Here is a 14,608-nt window from a genome sequence, read left to right as displayed (position 1 = left end):
CCATCATCAGGATGTTTGCTGAAGGGGTTTGGAGTCCTGCCCCTCCCCCAGAATGTTTGGGAACATGACCCAGTATTTACGTAACTGTTGGCTAGGACTTCTGCATCTCTTCCAGTCATGTGTAGGGCCCGTTGGACATCCTGCAATCGTGGGTGTGGACTTCTTGGAGCTTACATTGTTTATCTAGGAGCCAGCCCTAGGACAGAGGACAGAACAGCCAGCTCTTCCCACAAGGTCTGTGTGTACATCCTGGCAGAGCAAAGCAAATGGCAGATGATGTCTGATGTTCCTGCTTCAGCTTCCCGGGAACCCTCTGCTTTTCACTGAATTATGTTGTCTCCTGAGAACAATGATTTCCTGCCTGTAGCACTCCAGTGAAAAGTCACGGCTGGAAACCAGTATCATTAACTCTGGATGTGCGTCAGTAGGCTGTGTCCCTCCACCAGACGCCTGTGAGCTGAGCAATCTGATAGAGCCAGTGGCTAAGGAGGAACACTGCCTGGAAGATCACCGAGATTCCCTCTACCCCATAGGTTTCCTTTGAAATGCTCCTGCCTCACTTTCCTGAGCAACAGTTGAGGCCCTACGCTGAGCTGCGCTCTGTCTGCTGCATGGAATGTGTGTGAAGGCTGGAGGGTGGGAACATGTTTTTCTCTATAGCTCTGCACCTTTGAATTTTTATTTACGTTTAAAAATGTATATGAATGTTTTGTTTGCATGTCCACTACATTTGTGTCTGGTGCCTGCAGAGGTCAGAACAGGGCACCAGATGCCCTGGAAGTGGAGTTACAGATAATTGTGAGCCACTTTGTAGGTGTTGGGAACCAAACCTGAGCCTTCTTCGAGAGCAGTCAGTGCTCTTAACCGCTGAGCCACCTCTCCAGCCCCTGTATTTAAGGAAAAGAATTTTTTTAATTTTTAATCTCGTGTGTATGCATAGGTATTGAGTGTGAGTTTGTGTAGTGCCTGAAAAGGCCAGAAGAGGGCACTGAATCCCCTGGAGCTGGAGGAGCTGGTGCCAGGTTGTAAGCCTCCTGATGTGGGTGCAGAAATTGGACTGGGATCCTCCCCAAGAACGCAGGTGCTCTTCACGTTTTAACCGCTGAGCCATCTCTCCGCCCTCCTCCACCACCTTCCATTTTTTAATTACATTTTATATTTTGTGTATGTGAGCACACAGCAACGCAGCACGTGGCGGAGGACAGCTGGCAGGAGTTGGTTCTCTGCCACGTGGGCCCTGGGGATCAAACTCAAGTACATGCTCCACACCTGGCTTTTTACATGGGTACTGGGAATGTAAACTCAGTCCTTCATGCTGAGGTGGCCAGAACTACTAAGTTTTCTCTACAGCCCCTGCCTTCAGCAGCCTGTTATGATTCTGGGTGTGTGGATCTGTGTGAGGAATAGGGACCTCAGTCAGGTAAGAAAGACCTGAAGAACCAGACTCTGTTGCTGTCTGAGGGCCCTCACTCCCCACTTCCCCAACTTTTAGTGAGAGCCACCATGCTGACCTGAAGGATAATGAGTTTTTTGTCAATCTCCAGCCTCTAATAATGCAGGAATGCACCCTTAACCCCATCCTGGTTAACACAGTCCTTCAGAATACAAAAATGATAAGATCTCTGAGAAGAGATCGATCAGAGAATCATGGTGGACCAAAAATAACAAGAGAAACAATGCTAATCAAGGCCAGCATGCTCAGGGAGAGCGAGCTGGGAGAAGGGCCTGCTCCACTGAGACTAAGTGTGCAGGGGCATGATGTGTGAGGCCCTGGGTTCAGTCCCCAGCACGAGAGGGAGGGAGATGGAGAAAAAAGAGAAGGGAGGAACAGAGAAGAGCTGTAACTGTGCAGGACTAGATAACTTTATTTTTCATTTTTGGTGAGACAAGATCTCACTATGTAGCCCTGGCTGGCCTGGAACTATGTAAACTAGGCTGATTGTGGGTATCCATCTGCTTCTGCCTCCCAAGTGCTAGAATTAAAGGTGTGCACCACCATGGCCAGCAAAAAGATATAACTGAAACTCAAGAGACAGATACCTACAAGTGTGTCCCAGGGTCACTTGGTTGACTGGGCCCTAGCAGGCTGGATAGGACCCTTAGGACCACGGAGGCCAGTCTTGTCAAGGCCCATCACTTCTTTGGACTGCAGATGTCAGTATGAACTGAAGCAGTGAGGTCCTGAGGCCCCGTCTGCCACACTCATCCCCCACCAGGATCATACAGGGAAGCCCGATTCCTGATGCCTAGAATTTATTTCTGAAGGAGAGCTGTAGCACATAGGAAAATACACATGGCTTTCGGTCTACTTTTTTTTTTTCCCCCAGAGAAAATAGATTCTGTCATTGGCTTTCTGAGCACCATCATCCTGTTCCATGAGGTTCCAGGATGAATGGCCTGTCTCAAAGATCCCGCTTTCAAGGCAGCAGCCCAGCCAAGGCCTCTGGGGTTGGAAGCTGGGGTCTGGGGGACCGCAGTCCCTAAGCGGGTAAGGGCTGCACATGAGCAACACTCACTGCAAAGCTAAGGCAAAGAACAGAGCTGGCGGGAGGGGCCTCCCCTCTCCCTAAGGACACGGCTTCCTGAGGCTCAAGACTCAGACCAGGAAGTGGGTAGGGATGGCGGTGGCCCAGCCTGGAGCAGCAGCAGGACTTTCGGTGTGCACATGGGTATGGGGGGTTGGGTGGCATGCTGAAGAGGCAGCCATCAGCACACAGAGGGTCTTCAGCTTGCACGTTTCCTCTGCCCCAATACAGTTCCCAGACTGTGGTCCCCAATCCTACACTTGGCCCCTTACCCTGACTCTACTTCAGGTAAGGGGCCCGGCTCAGGTCCCTTCTAGTTCTCTATCCCCTCATAATGTCTGTGCAAAACATTCTTAGAGCAAAGCCCCTGAGTTCCCTGCACCCTGACCGGGGCTGCAGAGAAGGGAGAAAAGGGAAGTGCTAGCTGGGGACCTCTCCCAGCTCTGGGAACTCCTTGTACATCTCTTGGACAATCATGCGGTCCATCTGGCACTGGGGTGAGGCCTCTTCCTCGGCCAGGATGCGCCGCAGCGTAGCCTGCAGGTCTGAGAGCCGATGGCGGTGCTGCAGGTAGGACGTGGAGCGAACCACAGAATGCATCAGGGAGAGGTACTCCATGCGCAGCTGTGGGAAGAGCAGATTGGCTCAGAGACCCCCGGAGAAGGACTGCGATCCCCCTCAGAGAGGGACTGGCCATTACTGCCCCGTGGGCTCTAGGACTACAAACCAGCTTGCACTTCTCAAATACCAGAACTGCATCTCCAGGACCTAGGATGCAGTCAACACTAAATGGCTCTTAGAGCTGTTGAACAGTGAATAAATGAATCCCTCCAGCCACAGAGTTCCAGAATACGGCTGCCCTGGGAAGTCCTGCCAGTCCTTTGGTGCTAGTCCCCTAGATACCATGCATGACAGTCAGAATCCTTGGCTTCCCACTCTGTCTCTTGCCACAGGAGATCTTAATTACACCCACAACTTCAACAGTAATCCGCTCCCATACATACACCTCCCGCAGATCTGTCCTGTGAGTGCCCAACAAGAATATCCAGTTGCCTGCTTGTCATCTCCTGCATAGCTCAGACGCCTCAAATCCACACACCTTCCACCAACCCCATCATCTTCCCCAGCATCCCCAGGGTGAAAGGCTTCCCACGTTCTTTACTCCAGGACAGAAACATTGCTTTGATCCACAAGTTCAGGCCCAAATGCATGTGTCCCGATCCCCGTATCCAATCCCGACTTTCTCTGCAGTGTCTGTTCTCCTTGCCCTGCTGTCTATCTTCTCTTTCGAACCTCGGGGGTCTTGTGCTTTCTAAACCCCCCTGTCTTCTGCTCTCAGCACCCACAATTCACCTGTCTTCACTAAAACGAACAGCAGAGCCCACCACTGCCTGTCCCCTGCCTCATCTGCTCATCGCTTACAGTGGTCCATTCTCTCTAATACGTGGCCCATTTCTCTATGCTTACTAGAGAATCCCCCCTAGGTCAGGGCACGTACCAGCACCTCCACCTTTAAAGACCCTCCCTGATCCCACAGTGTCTCCTTTTAGCACCTGCCTCCACTTTTTTTCTGTTTCCCTGTACAGAAAATTGGTGACCTTCACTGACTGCTTCCAAGTCCTTCCTCACTTCTACTCCCCCAGTAAATTAATAATTTCTCACACTTTCCGTTCAGACTCGACCCTCCACTGCACGGGCTCTGCCGGGCCAGTCACCACTGGTGTCCACGCAGCAGATGTAAAGGCTAACTCTCTGCGCCACCTTCTCCCCGCTCCAAACACATGGGCTGTGGATTGCTCTCGCTCGCCAGATTTTGTTCCTGGGTTTCTCCTTCTTTGAGCCCTGCTGTGTCAGAGCTAAGGTCCAAGTTACCTGCTGACTCCATCCATCTAATATCCCAGGTGACCACACCCCATCACAGGCTCTCTGTCGTATTTCTGAACAGGCTACTCCAGTATGTCTCTAGTCCCAGCTTACCCAACGCCTCCCCGATGCCCTGGCACCTGAGTATCTTGCAGTTACCCCCTAAACAGTTTGTTTATTTTTTTTTTTCAGTTTTGGGGACTGAAGCCAGGGCCTCATGTATGCAAAGCAAACTCTATCACCTGAGCTATCCGCAGTCCTTGTCTTCAATCTTAACCCACTCAAAACACAACTCTCCCCCATCAATCACCGGCACTCCATCCACCCAGCTGCTCAACACCAATCCAGGAGCCAGCCCTGCCAGGCCCACCTCCAGCCCAGCCCAAACCGGTCCTGTTTCCCCACCCACTCCTGCCACGGGCTTCCGGGCTCCCAGTCAGCCCTCACACAGGAAGGCAGTGAGTTACTTCCTTTTCTGAGAAGCAGTCTCAAGGCACAGACGGCCACAGTCTCAAAGGCTCTGTAAAAACCATCCAAGGCAGGGACGGCCACAGCCTCAAAGGCTCTGTAAAAACCACTGCGTCACCTGCATCTTTCCCACCCCGACGCCCCAGACATCCTGCTCCAGACTGCCACACACACACAAGGCTGCCGTGGGTTCTGACACAGCTGTCCTGGCTTCCGAGTGGCCTTCCACACTACCTGCCCCCCACCTCCACCAATGTCACAGTCACCCCACTTTGGTTACGATGTCACTCAGCTCCCACCGCCCCTGCAGCGACCTCCAGGCACCTTGTCTCCAGGTGACAGGTCGGCAATCTGCCGCACAGTGATGTCAATAAGGGCCATCATGTCTGTGTGGTAGAAGATGGAGGCTGTGGCAGTACTGCTGAACACGTCCTGCAGGAACTTGAGGACCGAGTGTGGTGGCTGCGGCTCATGTTTGAAGATCCGCACAGGGTCATCTAGAAGGCAAGGTCACAGGAGTCAAGGGGGTCCTCGTTGGGGTCCCAGAGCCATCCCGGAGGATTAGAGAAGTCAAAGCAGGGGAGGTGACGGAGTCACAGGGCATCGGCGTGACATCCATGCAGACTTCTAGGCTCTCACCCGCTCTGTTCAGAAGCAAAAGCAGCTTCTCGGAGAAGATCTTAACATTGGTGTGTTTGCTCAAGGCAGCCATGATGACATTCTGGTCAGGAGCTGAGGGAAGACGTGGATGAACATGGGTAAGAGGGTAGTCCAGAGCCCACCAAGCCCCACCCGGGTCAGCCACCCTCCAGACGGGCTCACCCCACCTGTCAGGTGCAGGTTGAGAGCCAGAAGCAGGTTCATGCAGAGGTCTGGCAGCTGCTCTGTGGTGTCCAATGGAAGGCCGTCCTCAACGATGCTTAGCAGAAACTGGGCAAAGGGTGTGCCCAGGTGTTCTGAAAGAGGAACATAAAGCATCTGCCGTGGTGGTACTGTGTTCCCCAAATTACTGTGCACACTAATAAACTTATCTGGGGTCAGAGAGCAGAACAGCCACTATATTAAACATAGAGGGTAGGCAGTGGTAGCACATGCCTTTAATCCTAGCATTCCAGAGACAGAAATCCCTCTGGATCTCTGTGAGTTCAAGGCCACATTGGAAACAGCCAGGCATGGTGACACACGCCTTTAATCCCAAGAAGTGAGCTTTTAATCTCAGGGAGTGATAGCAGATAGCAGAAAGATATATAAGGCGTGAAGATCAGGAACAAGAAGCATTTGGCTGGTTAAGCATTTGGCTGGTTAAGCTTTCAGGCTTCTAGCAGCACAGTTCAGCTGAGAGCCATTTGGATATGAGGACTCAGAGGCTTCGAGTCTGAGGAAACAGAATCATCTGAGGAATTGGCGAGGTGAGGTAGCTGTGGCTTGTTCTGCTTCTCTGATCTTTCAGAATTCATCCCAATACCTGGCCCCAAGTTTGATTTTATTAATAAGACCTGTTAAGATTCATGCTACAATCTACAGACTCAACTCTTCCCCGCCACAATCCAGCCGCCTTGGCTTTCTGTGGGCCTTGGGAACACCCTCTCCTTGTCAGGCTGTAGTCAGCAGGCCTCCAGGCCCTTGGGCCCGGCATGGGTCCTGTCTCTGGAGCTTGTCTCCAACTCATCGGCAATTTGCACACTTACCATAGTGTGCGTAGGGCACTGCCTCTCCCATGGAGAAGACCATGGCCAGGACGAGAGCCGAGTAGCAGAGCTTCTGGTGGTCTAGGAGGGTAAGGTAGGCAGTCAGCAATCCCCAGAGTGCCAGGCATCCCCAGCAGGTGGCGGGAACACTCTCCGAGGGGCAGGGAGCGGCCCCCACCCCACCTCACCCTGTGTGTCGGTCTGCATGTCTCGTGCCAATTCCACGGGCAGCACAGATGATACAAGTGTGGAGATGATGGCTGCATCGAGGCTGCACATGGCACCAAAGCATTTGAGGAGCAGCAGCCGCAGCGATGCTCGGTGTTCCTGGAGGAAGAACCTGCATGCTCAGTGCCCTGACTCCTGCCCACATTCCTCTGGGCCCACTCCCTGGTCTCATACGCACCATTTGGTAATAGGCCACCAAAGCCAGGACAGACTCAAACTCATTCCTTTTGCACATTTTTTTGCAAACTTCAGGGTCTGCATCAGTCTTTAGAGAAGAGAAAGAGAGACACTCAGTATGAGATGAACATGTGTGGGCAGAAGAGACCTGAACATTAAAGACGGATGGTCCCTACCCCATACCAGGATATGCAAGAGTTCTTCCAAATAGCAGCGGATGACATCCTCATCCTCATACAGCGCCCAGCTGCGCTGCTGGGCGTCGTCCTTTCTTCGAGCTAGGTCTGCAAAGATCACCTCGAGTCTCTGCTGGTCGTGGCAGACCTGGCCTGAAGGTAGGGCTGTGCTCAGGTCCTGGGGGAACAGGGCAAAGCGTGGCTCAGTAAGATCCCTGCACATCACCAGCTCCAGGAAGCCTCCAAGGCCTGGGCCCTTAAGGCTATCTCTAAAGTGAGGTCCCACAAAATCCACACTGGGCAGGGCAACTCCAGTCTCGACCTCCTGGTACAGGATCCTGCTGAAGACACAGCTGTGGGAATCTAACGTCCTGACTCTCACCCTAGACCTGGATGAGTAGCTCCCAGGAGGCAGGCATCGACTCTGTCTCTCCCCGAATGTGACTCAGAATCCTCAGTCCCGTTCTACACGGGATGCCAGCTGCTATGCCCAGGCGTACACATTACTGGCCTACGGCCCTCTACTCACTCCAACCAAAACCACAGGTGGAGCCTAAGGAAATACCTTTGCCTCACCCAAACCCCAACAGGTAGTCAGCACTCACCACCCCCATCCCTTCTCCTGACCAGTAACCTCCAAGACAGGGTTTGTCTGTGTAGTCCTGGCTGTCCTGGAACTCACTCTGTAGACCAAGCTGGCATCAAACTCCAGAGATCCACCTGTCTCTGCCTCTTGAGTGCTGAGGTTAAAGGCGTGCGACACCACAGCCAGCACCAGTGTCCTAATTTTGACAAGGGACCACAGCTATCTTGAAATGCCCGCATCTCACTCACTACCATCCAAGCTGGCAGCTAGCTCACCAAGCACCTTTTTCCGTACACTTCCGAAGCTGGCAAGGTATTGCTCTCACCTATGGCCTGTGTCGATTCTTTCCCTGAACTCAGAATCCAAAGGCAGAAGGAGCCCCAGCAGATAGTGGGGAACCCCTCCAGGTGGCAGGGAGCTTGCCCTCTTCTCACTCATCCTGGTCTTAGCGCCTGCCTCAGGTCCACCTGCTCCCATACCACTGCGCTCCAGCCACGCCAGCCACCGTCTTCCAGTTCCTCCTTCCTGTGAGCCATGCTGAGTCTGTCTAGAATGTTCTTCCTCCCTTTCTCTGCCATGGGTCAACTCAAATGACCCAGCGCAACGAAAGCAAAGAACCAGGCTTGGTGTTGAACAAATACCTGTCACAGACAGCCTGAACAAACGTGTGAGGGCAGGAACGGGGAGGGACTAGCAGGCTGGCTGAGGGTGGAAGGCTCCTTGGCCATACTGCCCACCCTCACCTTGCCCTCTACCAGCGAGAGGAGGACCTGCTCCATGACAGGTGAGCTGGCTGGTACGGAGGCCTGTATGTGGCCCACCACGACACCAATGGCCACACGACATAATTCATGGCTCAGGCCAGTGTTTCTCCGCACGAGCTCCATCAGCTCGGCCCCAATGGTCCTTGGCACAACTGTCTCGGCAGCTGGCTTCTCCTCTGCGGTCTCCAGGCTCAGGGCATCCAGCGCTTCCAGGTCGTCAGGGGCTGAGTTCGTATCGGCTGCCACCTCCTCTACAGGGGGCTCAGGGGATGGTGCCTTGGAGGGAGAGGGCTGGGCCTGGGACACAGTGGTGTGGGCACCTCGGCGAGGTACAGGTGGGGGTGTGGGTGAGCAGCTGGGACCTAGCTCAGAGGGGCTGGAAGCAGTATAGAGCGTGTCCACGGAGGTGCTGCTGACTGACGAGCCACTGGACATAGAGCTACCCCCAGAGGGTAGTGAGGTGCGGCCACCTGTGAGCAGAAAGTAAATGCTATGCTGGGGAAACCCATTGGGGGGTCCCATGCTTCCCTGCTCAAAGACCCTGACCCTAGTACAGGACCCCCCCCTCTGCTAGGCCCTATCCGCTCACCAAGCCTAGAGCCCCCAAGTGCCGGAACACTGGGACTCTAGATTCCCCCCCAGTTCAGAACCGCCATTTGTGTACCATGAGCAGAGCAACCACTCCAAGCAGAGCGGACTCCCGTCCCAGACACCCCAGCCTGGCCCCTCTCACCGCTCCCTGAGATCACCAGGGCCTCACGATCTCGGCGCTTCACTGGTGGGGGGGGCGTGGCAGGTGCTGCTCGGCGAGGCTGTGGTGGGACCTGAGAGGACACAAATGGGATCAGGGGAGGACAGGCCGCTAGCTGCCCCTGTGGCCCAAGTAGACCCCTTGAGTCTCCAGACAAAGCCTTAGTCCCACACCCTCCTTCTAAAAAGATACCCTCACTCCATACCTGGTAGAGGGCTCCATCTGTCCCAAGATGCTCAGAACTGGGCAGGCTGTGCTGCCGTTCAAAGCCAGTTCGACAGACCCCATTGGGCTGCCTGGATACAGCAGCATCCAAATGGTGGTCACTGGTGGATGAGGTCATAACTGAAGCACTGGAGGCTGAGGGACCCCTTCGAGACAATGTTTCTTTCCGGTGATGGATCAGCTTCCTGACAGAGACACAGACATACCATGGCGGGGGAGGCTCCTCCCTAATCCTGAAGTCCTCACTTGGTACCTGTGGGATGCTGGGCCCTCACAGTACAGGCCCCTCACACTTCCATCTTTCTATTCCATTCTGTGGTACCTCGTACTAACCCTAGTTCTGCTCCTCCAATATCTCTGGCCCTATGAAGGAGCCCGTCCACCGCCACGCTCAAGGGAAGTGGTACCTGCCCCTCCCGGACACTCACTGCAGGACTCCACGCTGCTCCAGGCTGTACTTGCCACCGTCCCGCATGGCCGTGTTGTGTACAGCCTCAATGGCGCGGTCGATTGCTTGGAGGACATCTTGCTCCATGCCCTAAAGGTAGGTGGGCAGTTAGACCTGGGGGCCAAGTGGGGTCGATCAGCCCAGACCCAGCCCAGGCTGGAACTAGGTAGAGGACCCACTCTAGCTGAAGCCAAGGATTCTGGATAGTAGCAGCCAGCCAAAATGGAATCTGGAATGAAGTACTCAAACAGCATCACTCAGGGGCACAGGGTGGTCTCTGTGATGGTTCTTTACATTTAGGGAGCCCTCAGGATTTTAGCTCATACAGACGCTTGGCACAGGCATTTCTGAAGACTATAGGTCTGGAGTGAAAGCACAGAAATCCCAGATTGGGACCAGACATGTACACCTAGCCTACCCTTGGGCTTGGCTCGGAGCCCAGAGTGAAATGCCAAAAGGAAGACTCCAGTGTCTAGAATCCTTAATCAGTCACTCTGGATGCTACTGATCCTTCACAAAACCAAGGTCACACTCCAAAACAGCTTCTTCCCCATAAAGCCCTTCCAGACAACGGGGAGGTAAGAAGGGGTCAAAACGACCTTCCCTTTCGTCCCCCTAAGCTGTCTACTAGCTTTTCAGAACACCTCTGGGCAGCCACTCTGGGCTTGTGGTAAATACGGGACTTGAACGACGACAGGCTGGTTCCTGGCCTGTGCTGTCATTCTCTGTAGCCCAGGAGTCCGTTCTACTCCACTGTCTGGCGTGGAGGGAGGTGTGTGTTACAGCTGTGGGGCTCCCAGGATACATGGCCCCCCAGGCTCCATAGGAACCCCAGCGCCGAAGTGAACACACTCCAGAGCGGAGTTCTGTTGTTTGGGTGGGCTGGGTGGCGGCCGAAGCTGGGCTGGAACTCACAGTGATCCTTCCAAATGCTGAGACTGCGGGCGTAAGCCATCATGCTTAGTTCCAGAGTGAGTTTATGAAGCTCTCTGATGGGGTCAGATGGGTACAGGGGTCAGCAAAGTCCTTCATATGGGTAAGGGGTACAGCGGTGGAGGGTTGGGGGGGCAGAAAGAGTCAAATGTGTATACACAGATGCTATGACAGATGTGGAGAGAGAAGCCCAGACACAGGCAGTGAGGGACAGCAGGGAGACTCAGCCCCACAGCAGAGTGGGAAAGGCTGAGGAAGAAAGATAAACGCCAGGCAGAGTAAGAATGAGACAGAGATGAGCAGAGACCATTCCTTCCCAAATTCCCAGCCCACTGGCCTGGCTGAAGCAGGGGCTCCCAGCCTCTGAGGAAGAGAGAGGACTTCCCCTACGTCTCCAATCAGACCCCCGTGCTCAGAAGGCTAAGCTGGGTGGGGCACATTTTAGATCCAACTGCCCTTGAGTCTCTCACCTCCAGATAAGAGGAGACTAAGGGTCCGTGAGGAAGCCCTAGAACCTCCCCTTTGGACAACCAGACAACATTTCCAACTTTAGCACATTATTCCTGTCCTCAACTGGGCCTGGACAGGATGTTTCCAGAGCTAGGGGCCAGGGCAGGGCAGGAGTCTGGCACAAGCCAGGCTGCCTTGGGCTCTCCTTCTTCCTACAGTCAGGACGGATTAACTGGAGAACTGCAGCACTACTCCTGAGGAAACAGGAACTGGAGCCGCAGCCTCCGCTGGAAGGAAACCAGGCCATCTTCAGAACAGGGGAAGCCATGGAGGAGGCTCCCTTCCTCACAGCTCTCATTCCAGGATGGAGCTCCCCAGATTTCAGAGGAAAGAAAAGCCAAGAAGTCAAGACTGGAGGCTTGGAGGAGGTGGAGGCAGTTACCAGGGAGCATTGTCAGCAGGGGCCAGGGGCCTGGGTTCCAAAGGGTTCGGGGAATAGTCCTTGGGTAGAGGTTGAAAGGTGACTGAGTTCAGAATACAGAGCTATTACAGGAACTGGGTGTCGAATAAGGGATGGGAGTGCCTACGACGTGGGGGTCCAAGTGTGTGGGTAGGGGTTGGGGCTGAGATCCTGGAGGGTGGTTGGGGAAACAGGTGGTGTATGAGATGACACAGTGTCAGTGGAGGGCATGGTGGTCTTGATGGTAAAAGTGGAGGCTCCAGATGGTGCAGGGAGGGGGAGCAAGAGTGTGGAATCCCAGGGACTTAGTAAAGGGGAATAATAAGGACTTGGGATCTTAGGGACTTGGGTAATGGACTGGAGTCTCTGGGTCCAGCTAAGGACTTCTATTTATATGAAGGCTCTGATTCTGCACACAGGGGAGCCTGGAGTGCCAGTCCCAGAATTAAGCTTTTTATAGGCCTGCGATGAGATGTCATAGGCCTAGTCTTTGATGGGTACTGATAGCCCCTGGGGTCTCAGTCCTTAAGGCTCTTGGGACTTAAGGTCAGATTCTCAAACTCCCTGTCTGGTAGAAGTCCTGAAGAAGCTAGCTGGGTTTCCTGGATCGGTTGTGCGTACCGGTGAAGGGGTTCGGTCGAGAGGCCTGGCAGGGAGGGACACACTCACCTGCAGACGATGCAGGTAGGCAGGCGGCACGTACCCCGTCTCGCCACTGCGCGCCCGTGCAGCTAACCACCAGTGCGTGCTGCTGCGCTCCAACACCAGGAAGGTCTCGCCCGCAGCGAACGCCATGGCGTTGGGCTCCGCCGAGCGGAACGCATACAACGCACGGTACATGGGGCCTGGCCGGGCCGCGCCGGTACTGGGTACGAGACGGAGGTTGCGGTGCCGGGAAGCCAGGCCCGGAGAGCCGCGCCGCGCTGCGCTCGCCCCGCCCCGCCCCGTGACACGCCAGGCGTGCGCATGCGCGACTGCCGGAGCCCCGCCCCGGGAGCGAGTCGGCTCCCGCACTGGAGCGCCGCGCCCCCTGGCGGCCCTGAGAGGTTCGGCAGGGCGGGGTGGTGCTCCAGAGTCTCTTAGCCCCTCAGACCTCAGACTCAAGTCAGGTAATTCCCGGTCCTAGCTCGCTCTTGGGGCCTTCCTCCTCCTTTCCCTTCTGCGGTGAGGGCATTGCTTTTCTTCCCACCTCCTGAGGAAGGTGCACAGGGCTTGCAGCCGGTGCGACCCCGGAGATGGGGATGTGGCGCTTTGCTTTGAAGAATACTGATCAGACATTTGGAAGTCCTTCGCGGGAAGTCTAGGCCTCACAGTGCCTTAGCACCAAGTTTCTTCTCTGTCCCTGAGGTGGTGGGCACGTGTGTACTGTCCGAAATGCATCTTTGCTTCCCAGCACACCCGCACTCCCCTCAGCCACACTGGCTTCCTTCCTTTCTATCCTGAATCTTTGCACCTGTTCTCTGCTTGAGCGCTCCCTTCTGGACCCCGCTCCGACTTCTACCAGTCACTGTTGTCACAGAGGTCTCAAAGTCTATGACCTTAAGGTCATATTCATCCCCCCCCCCTCTCTCTCTCTCTCTCTCTCTCTCTCTCTCTCTCTCTCTCTCTCTCTCGTGTGTGTGTGTGTGTGTGTGTGTGTGTGTGTGTGTGTGTGTGTGTGTGTGTGTATCTCCCGTTTTTTTTAAAGGCAGTAGTTATGTAAGCCTGTCCTCCTGCCCCAACCTTACAAATGGCCCTTCTGGAAAAAGAAGGGGTGAGGAGCTAATGGGGGAGGGATTGAATTCATGGGGTTTGGAGAACATGCAGGAGGCAGAGGCTGGAGAAAGATCAGCCTGGGCTTCATAGTAAGACCCTGTTTCAAAGAAAAAAAGAAAAATCATCCTTGATCTTCAGCCCAGACCTCTCAATCTTTGAAATCCTTGCTATGCCCGAGTCCCAGGTGAAGAAGGCATCAAGGGTCTCCCCTGAAAGCCTGACTCTAGGGGGCACCGGACATATACACCATCAAACTTAAAGCTTTTTGTTTTTATTTCTGTAACTATGTAGACCAGGCTGGCCTCGAATTCACAGTGATCCACCCGCCTTTGCCTCCCAAGTATTGGGACTGAGGGTATGTGCCACTACACCAAACCTTTTCTGGTTTTTTGTTTTGGGTTTTAGACAGGGTCTCACTATGCAACCTAAAACTAACAGCAATCCCACTGCCTCTGCCACACCTAGCCTCCACTCATCTGTTTTTAGACATAGTAGAGGTAGGCCAGTGGGGCTTGAGAGCGGTCGGTCAGAAGGAAGGTCCAGCTGAGACAAGCATTTGACATCCAGATCCTGGCTTCTCCATACCAAATCTGTTTCTGCCCATTTTTGACCCCTTTCCCCTCCCCCTTCCAGAAGCTCTCCAGGCACACAGTAGTAACTCGGGGGCAGTACTGGCAGGTCTTTGTGAAGACAAGACTGGAATGACTACGGGGCTGCTGAGGAGGAGCGGGGGCAGGTGCTGGAGCCAAAACCACCCTGTCCAAAACGACATGTCCTCCACCTGGGCTCATGGCTACCAATAGACCAGAGACCAGTGGCTACTTGAGACCCCAGCATGGGGTCCAGGGTATCTGAGATTACTATGTCCAGCCAATTAATTACTTGCTGCCAGCACAGAAATCAAGGACCCAAGTATTGAAGTGCCTGTTGTCCAACTTCTTAAGCTGTGTGGGGCCAACTGTACTTTTGTGTAAGGTGGTAGAGACCCAGCCAGCATAAACCAGTGACCTGGTTAAGTAAGTATAACTGGTTTTGGTGATTGACGGGTGCTAAACTGGGACACTTGGCCAGACAAAGCCAAGCCATTGTGAAGCTTCAGTGCAATCTACAG

At 54.2% G+C, this 14,608-nt stretch overlaps 1 protein-coding gene across 2 annotated transcripts; it reads right to left on the bottom strand.

Annotated features, from left to right (window-relative positions):
• Nucleotides 1–1,845: 1,845 nt before the first annotated feature.
• Nckipsd (NCK interacting protein with SH3 domain) lies at nt 1,846–12,705 on the bottom strand. 2 transcript variants are annotated; one of them, XM_006978295.4, is made up of 13 exons: nt 12,412–12,705; nt 9,880–9,989; nt 9,432–9,636; nt 9,209–9,299; nt 8,455–8,945; nt 7,133–7,303; nt 6,951–7,037; nt 6,733–6,871; nt 6,545–6,625; nt 5,684–5,812; nt 5,496–5,588; nt 5,181–5,353; nt 1,846–3,149 (listed from the first exon to the last, which is right to left on the bottom strand). In XM_006978295.4, exons 1-13 carry the CDS (start codon nt 12,580–12,582, stop codon nt 2,946–2,948), a joined length of 2,145 nt encoding a protein of 714 aa, XP_006978357.2. In that variant the 5' UTR covers nt 12,583–12,705; the 3' UTR covers nt 1,846–2,945. The 2 variants fall into 2 exon arrangements, with proteins under 2 accessions (XP_006978357.2, XP_076433186.1); XM_076577071.1 differs by having other exon boundaries at nt 9,880–10,013; nt 12,412–12,545.
• Nucleotides 12,706–14,608: the final 1,903 nt, after the last annotated feature.

Source organism: Peromyscus maniculatus, chromosome 7 (assembly GCF_049852395.1).
Source record: "Peromyscus maniculatus bairdii isolate BWxNUB_F1_BW_parent chromosome 7, HU_Pman_BW_mat_3.1, whole genome shotgun sequence".
NCBI lineage: Eukaryota > Metazoa > Chordata > Mammalia > Rodentia > Cricetidae > Peromyscus > Peromyscus maniculatus.
Note: the sequence above shows the minus strand (reverse complement) of the source record. Positions and strands in the feature narration are given on the sequence as shown.